General features: G+C 34.6%; 1 protein-coding gene across 4 annotated transcripts; it reads right to left on the reverse strand.

Annotated features, from left to right (window-relative positions):
• Positions 1-273: 273 nt before the first annotated feature.
• LOC122315717 (RNA-binding protein BRN1) lies at positions 274-4355 on the reverse strand. Of its 4 annotated transcripts, none has more exons than XM_043131824.1 (9): positions 4057-4355; positions 3785-3867; positions 2473-2524; positions 2164-2289; positions 1964-2043; positions 1657-1836; positions 1129-1447; positions 905-988; positions 274-737 (listed from the first exon to the last, which is right to left on the reverse strand). In XM_043131824.1, exons 1-9 carry the CDS (start codon positions 4226-4228, stop codon positions 610-612), a joined length of 1224 nt encoding a protein of 407 aa, XP_042987758.1. In that variant the 5' UTR covers positions 4229-4355; the 3' UTR covers positions 274-609. The 4 variants fall into 4 exon arrangements, with proteins under 4 accessions (XP_042987758.1, XP_042987757.1, XP_042987756.1 ...); XM_043131823.1 differs by having other exon boundaries at positions 1102-1447; XM_043131822.1 differs by having other exon boundaries at positions 845-988; positions 4057-4354.
• Positions 4356-7833: the final 3478 nt, after the last annotated feature.

Below are 7833 nucleotides of genomic sequence, written 5' to 3' on the forward strand. Positions count from 1 at the left end.
ACAATTTCACAGGCATGTCACACACTACACACACAGTAACTACAATGACTTACATAGAGGAAAAAGTGCAGAAGTAGAGCACAATGCGCTGTGGGCCTTCAATAAAGATGAACTAGAAACTTGGTATTTAACGTCGAAGAGGATAGTTTACACCTGTAAATACTTTTTTCGGTAGAGTAATAAAAATCTTACCTGTCAATATTACACTAATGAGAAAAGGAAGAATATATAATGAAGCACAGTTGATGTAGCAGTGTAAAAGGAAAAAAAAAATGAAGCAAAAAATCATTTTGTCGTTGATGTTTCCACAAAATTATACAGCTAACAGATGTTCTCTGGGAAAAATCAATAAATTAATAATTAATGTCTAAATGAACTTCCATGATACATAAATTACATATTGTACTGGCACAGAATGGGCCATGAATTACAAGTTTCTGGGGTTTCAGTCCCATGAGGCAATTACAAGTAGGATGGAGCACCGCATATAACCACAGATTTGCTTTACTCCGCTCCAAATGATGATGCTGTCGTGGCACCAATATGACCTGGTTGAATGCGACCACATATAAACAAGAATTCTGCTTTCTTCCATTACTCACCTTCAGTTCAATATGATTTAATCTCTTTATTATCTCTCTTAAGCTGAACCTTTAATTTTTTACCACCTAATTGGAATCCATTCATCACGGTAATGGCAGATTGAGCAGCCTCAGGTGAGTCATAGCTGACAAACCCTGAAAATAGTGAATGAAATTTTTGGGGTAAGTAAATAGTGAATGATTAGAGACAAATCTCAGAAGAACTTAAGTCAGATTGAAAGTTAACTAGGTAATGTGATCACCAAAACATTTGCTAACACCAGTTGCTTTGTCGATAAAAACCTTAGCACTCAAGACCCTACCATATGCCTGAAAAGCATTGGCAAGCTCTTGATCTCCAAAATCTTGAGGTATGTGATAAATAAATAGATTGGCGCCAGGTGGACCTAAGTAAGAGGAGACAAAATACTTAATAACACCACCCAGACTTCCCCCAAAAAAAAGCATCAAATAAAAAAGCAGGAAAAAAAAAAAACAAGGACAATATATAGATAACAACCTTCAACCTGACCCCCAGAACTTTTACCAGTGTTCGAAGATGCCGTGGGATTACTGTTCACAACAGCAGGTGGCACTGACCCAAGTGAAGCACTTAGAGGCCGATGACTCATCATTCCACCAGGATATGCCACGTGATGCTGAAGACCTGGTATCCCATGATAAGCAGAGCCCACATAACTTGCAGGAGGCATAGCATAATTTCTAGGGGTCATATTAGTGCCAAGGTCAGGCGTAACTCCACGCAAGGCATTTCCTTGGTTTATTGTGGGAATGATATTATGAAATCCAGAATGATTCTGCATTGGTGGCAGGCGGTATTGCATAAGTCCATAAGTTCCAGGAGCCTATAGAAAGAAGAGATAAATGTTACATCCTTAACTCACAAAAATAGTAGATCAAAAGTCAAAACAGTGTGAATGGCAACCATACAAGAATGAGAATGGCAAGATAGTGCGATAATGAAGCATGGTTAGAAAGTGCCAACACGTTTTTATATGTGCCCACAAGTTCCAGCATATTACCTTATTAGCACATATATGATAGTGAGACTCACCTGATAGCCATATCCATTATATGAAGGAACATAACCCATTGGCAAAGTTCCAAACAATGAAGGATGCTGTAAATCAGTATTTGGCATATTAGAAGCTTGAGATTGAGCTTTCTGAGCCCTCCGAGCTTGCCTTTCTTTTTCAGTATCTGCCCATTTGACAACCAAAGGCACACTTGATCCCTAATATAGAAGTTGACGATCAGATTTGCAGCAACCACAAAATATCCCAACTAGCTGGGGACAACTGATAACAATAGACAAGATGGTTCTAAATGAATGGCCACCAGAATTTTATAATATCACGAACCTCCATTTTATGCTTTCCATTGATAGCCTCTAAAGCAGATATTGCTTGCTCTTTGGTCTCATACTTTAAAAATGCACAACCTACATTGTGAAAAGACATGCAGAACAACCATTGAATAGGCTGAGAACTGTTGCAGTTAAGATTTATGCGGCTTACAAGCAACCAATCAAGAAGAAAATCCAAGATTATGAAACTAGTACCTTTACTAGTTAGCTGAGAACCTCTTAATATCTGTAAGTCTTTTATAGTTCCATATTCAGAAAAGAGATCAGAAACTTCAGCTTCCGAAACATTCTTTGGAAGCATGCCAACAAAGAGCTTGTGTTCTGGATAGCAGGGACAGCAAAAAGTTATTTAGGAAAGTTATTTACGTAAATAAGATATGATGTACAAAGACTTCATGAAGGAGAAAAGAAAAGCATCAGGCAAGGAAGGAGAACCAAAGCAGCAACAATTCATAGTAACCATCTTAAGTACAAAATGCATAATTAAAATGGTGAATATTTCACCTAGTCTTTCCAACTCGCCATCTGCATACTTCACTTGCAACGGGCTAGATGCCTGAATTAGACAGAAAGATAAGGACACTTTACAATTAGAGTGAGGGAAAAAAAATAAAAAAGCATATCATACAGTAATACGAAAGAGACCATATAATAAGTACATTAGACTCTCGGGCAAAAGACTTAGGGTGCCGAGTACTAGAGTACAAACTTACTAGCCGTCCTTTTTAATATTTTTGGCTAACTTGATTTGCATGGATGAATTGCTACAGATCATATCACAATTGCTATACAGGCAAAGGCAAGAGCCCAAATGAGAAGCTTGCCTGGGCAATCACTTGAAGGTCCAGCAAGGCCTACATAGGGCTCCGCCAGTCACTTTAATACCTAGGTCAGAAAATTGCCAAAGTTGCATAAGCACACATTTTTAACAACACTGGTCCATATATCAATCTGCTAGCCATGTTCTTGGTGCACGTATCGTACAAAAAGATAAATTACAAATGATGTGAGCATAAATAAACTCTAACACAGCTCTGTATTCAATCTCAGGCTGATTGGCATTCCCCTTACATGCCTTTAACCTTATCTAATTTTCTGCCCATTATTTCACAACCAAAAAAGGAAAATGGTTGTTCATTTCTTAGGATAATGCAAGTAGACAATGGTTTTTCAACGTCAATTATCTCCCACTAATGAACATAAACTAATCTCACGGCACAATAATTGGCCAATTTCTCATTTCGTGTCAATACTCAGCCACAAGTTGGATTTAATTGACTTCCTTTTAGTTTTTTTTTTATTGGCGCCTGGTGTCCAAGAACAGCATCCCGACTAATCCCGGGGGTGCTAAGGCTAATTGACTTATTTTTAATCAAACAAGAATCTATCCAAGTATTTACTGGATGAAATCGAGTCACAGCAATCAAAGTCCATATCCTACCCGACCTTATACAAGCTACAATGCATTTGCGTGTACATGTTCCAAACGCACACTGTAGCCATTTATTATCAGTAAATCTACCCAAGTAGACAACTTAAGCCGTTGTTTCTGAATTGAATGCCGAAACCTGGCTATCAATTGCTATAAATGGTCATTATTTAATTACTGCTAACTTTTTTCGCCAAACATTAACCAAAATACACAGCATTGTTTCAATAACGCCGTGGGTGAAGTCTTTTACCACTTGTAGGTCGTCAGGTCAAGATCAGTGACTTCCCAAAAGAGCTAACTTTCCAGTTTCCAATACAAATATACTTGCAATGTTCAGAATTAAGACAAAAGAAGCACACGCATGGAGATCAGAATTGCACTAACCCCAGGGAGAGTTTTCTTGTTGTGACACGCATTGACGGCCTTATCCGCCTCTTGCCTCGACGGACATATTAAGAAGCAACAGCCTGGAAGAAAAAATAAATAAAAGAAAATTAGGGTTCTGAAACGAAGTCTTAACGGTACTCGAGCACAACGAATCTCAACAGAATCGAACAAATCAGGCAAATCACACATTCGGAACCAAGGAGGATACTAGAGACAGAGAGGGAGGAAGGAGAATCCAGAATGTGAGTGAGAGGAAGGAGAAAACGAACCACGTGAGGTGCGCGTGGCCTTGTCCTTGATGATGTTGACCTCGTCGACGAGAGCGAACTCCTTGAACATTGCGATGAGCTGAGCCTCGGTCATGTGCTTCGGCACCTGACCTACGAACAGCTTCACGCTCTCCTCGCTGGTTGCTCTTCTCTCTCTCTTCCCCTCCGCCATTAATGCACTGTCTCTGTTTCTCTCCGAGTTCTTGCTTCCCTTTCTCTCTGAGTTCTTGCTTCCCTTCCTCTGTTCAGTAGTTTTCGTGTTTCCGTTTCGGTTTTCTTTTTATTTTTCTTTATTCTATGCAGAGAAAAATGGGGGTCTTTCTCAGATGGCAGACGTCATTTTTCGGCCTGGGATTTCGCATATATCTACGAAAGTGCCATTACAGCTGTTCGAGTCCTTTCTGGCTTCGGAGTTCAATTGAAGTACGCGACAAAGCACTCTTTCAAGTTTCAAGCAGTTCGGAGGCACAAACGTGGTATAAAAATTTCATATTGTTTTTTTTTTTTTTTTCTAACAATAAAAAAATTTAATATTGTTATTCACGAATAGTATAAATTTAAAAATTAGATATTATAGAATATATACGTGTCAATTAATTTTATTAATATATATGCTACAGATAAGTATGGTGTATCAATATACCACTTGTTATAAGACCCCAATTAATTATAAAAATAAAAAATAAAACTCTATTTATTAATTAACGTGACGTGTCTTTTTGTCATCCACGTTACTGGTGTATCTTGTGTTAAAAATATGAATTTGGAGAGAGAGTTTGAAAATACTACTCTTCACTCTCAATGCAGTCTCAACTCATACATGGTAACTTAGTATATTTAGAAAACAGAAAAACAAAATAACTATGTTCTTCATCCTAATATTTAATAGAATATATGTAATTTTGGATTACATTGTTAAGGATTAATGGTAATATTTCTCTTATATAATAATTTATATTTTGTTTGGTTACACATATGAGATGAGATGATAATATGTGAATAATAGTGAGATAGTTTATGAATAGTAATAAAATTATTTGAGGTAAGATATTTTATGAGATTTTAAAAAATGAAAAAGAATAATTTGAATAAAAATATTATATAAAGTTAAAATATTGTTAAAATATAATTTTTGTTTTAGGATATGAAAATGTTAAATTATTTTTTATGTTTTGTTTAGAAATTTAAAAAAATTATAATGATTAAGAGCATTGTTAATGGAATAGCCAAACATTAAAAAAAAAAAATATATATATATATATATATATATATATATATCTTCAAATGCCTAATAGGATGTAAAAAACCATCACATTGGATTATCCAAATCTTTGCTACGGACTAAAGTAGCTTTAATTATAATAAATGCTAAACTAAAAGCAGACTTGATAAATACTATACATATATCAAATGATTATTTTATTATTTTTTTATAACACTATTTTCTCTCCATCCACATTCACAAATGTCTACATAATCTAATTAGAATATGATTATTAATTAACATATAATAGGTAAAATAGTTAAATATGATAAAATAAAATAAATTAATAATTAAAATAAATAAATATTTTTTAAATTATTAATTACTCATTACTATATAATAAATAAATAGATAATCTAATGTGAAGATTTGATGTAAATATTATGTAGAAACTTATATTATTTTATTATTATATAATGAAAAAATAGTTATTCTAATGTGGAGATTGGTGTAAATAAAATAGTCAAAATCTAAATTTATCTTATATTTATCAAAAATGTCATTTATATATGTATAATCTATTAACAATGCTCTAAATAATAGATGGAAAAGTTAAAAATTTAAAATTAAATAATATTTATATTTAAATAATATTTAAACGTTGAAAGTTAAGAGCATACGTGAAATCAAATAGGACTTAATAAAATATATCTTATAATTAAGAGAAATAATATTTATAATTATAGAGTGTGTAAATATCTTATAATTTTTTTAAAATAAATAAATAAATATAAAATTTATATTAAAAAATTAATTTTTTAATAATAAATTTTAATTTTTTTTTTTTTAAAGCGAACGAATGAGATTTACATACATTACGACGGTACGTAACATGCTTCTACGATTAAAAGAGAACATCAAATCCTTCGTATGCTTCGGTATTTGATTAAGAAGTGTGCAATGAATTCGCGGCAATACCCCTTCCTGCTGTTTTGGGCTACATAAGACAGCATGCTCATATAATCATATTTAAGGCGTGTCCTAGTTGTTTTGTCAAATCATAGGTTTAATAATTGTCTACTTAATGCTCGATTATTGTTTTGAAAAGAATACCCTCCACCTTTTAGAGTATCTACGTTAGCTTTATTAAAATCATCTTTAAAATTTAATAAAAAGTACAAACTTTTTATAAATTTAAAATATTTCTATCTATAATTTCACATTAAATTAACTATTAGATTCATCAAAATAATAATATAATATTATTTTTTTAATAATAATATAATTTTTTTTTCGTATTTTGTAATTATATGGATATATATATTTTTGTCTTTTATTAACTTATATGAATATGCAGTATATGTAGTAATAAAGCAGTTAACTTATTAATATGCAATGAAGCATTTGATGAATTAAAATGCAGTAAAAAAGTTGACGTATAATATGTAGTAAATGCAGTAAAGCATTTGATGAATTAAAATGCAGTAAAACAGTTGACGTATAATATGCAGTAAATACAGTAAAGCATTTGATGAATTAAAATGCAATGAAGCAGTTGATGAATTAAAATGCAGTAAAATATTCAGATGATGAGTGTACAGTAGCCCTTCATATTTGAAGGGAATGGGGCAAACACTGTAGGTCAAAATTTTCCATTATTTGGTTTGACTAATCCAATGCAGCTCTTTTCCACTCATATTCATCATTTTTATACATTTGGCTTGGCTTTTGATGAAGCCAATGCCAATGCTCCAGACTCTACCTTCCCTCTAAAAAGTAAAAACCCAGGATAAGAGGCCCAATAGAAGTAGTGATAGACAGCTTCTCTTTGGTCTCTCTCCCTTGTCTCTAAAAAAACCCTAACTCTAAACTCACATATCCTCAACTGGCGGGGGCAGCCGAACCCTTCTCTTCCCTCCCCCTCCCCCTCCCCACCCTCATTTCTTATTTCTGCATTTTTTTTTTTCGTTTGTAGGCATATTTTCAGGCAAATAAGGGGGAGTGCCGATCGGATTGTTTTCTAGCCGCCGTCCGCCAACACGCATCCCACTAAGATGTTGGCCAGCCGCCGATCTTCAAGTCCACCGAATACAGTGCCAAATAGAGTGGCACATATCCCACACACACGCGATGAAATCTCATACGTTCTAGAGCATGGCCGCCACGAGCCACCGGCCGATTCAAAACTTGATTTTTCTGAGACCCCAGACTCCAGGAAAGCATAGTCCAACCATCGGCTCTCCTCCAGCTACTCTTGCACCACAGTCTCTATTTTTTTTATCTTCCGTCCCTCTGTTCCGTTGATGCTTTGGTGTTTGTTTTTAATTTGTATTTTCACGACCTCTGCTGCCGTGATTTTTGTTTGTTTTGGTGTTTTGTTCGTTTCATGTGAAATCCACGTTGAGGTAATGAGTTGTTGAGAGATCTCAATCTAAGGCAAAGAGCTAAGAGTGGCGGGTGATGCTACGACTAGTGGTCGTACGGTCGACCTTCGCTGTGGAGGTTGTTGTGGTCCCTACGCAAGTTGGGTGCTCTTGCCGTTGAAGCTCATGATGCTGATTGCCTGTGGAGGG

The sequence above is a fragment of the Carya illinoinensis genome, chromosome 7 (genome assembly GCF_018687715.1).
Source record: "Carya illinoinensis cultivar Pawnee chromosome 7, C.illinoinensisPawnee_v1, whole genome shotgun sequence".
Lineage (NCBI taxonomy): Eukaryota > Viridiplantae > Streptophyta > Magnoliopsida > Fagales > Juglandaceae > Carya > Carya illinoinensis.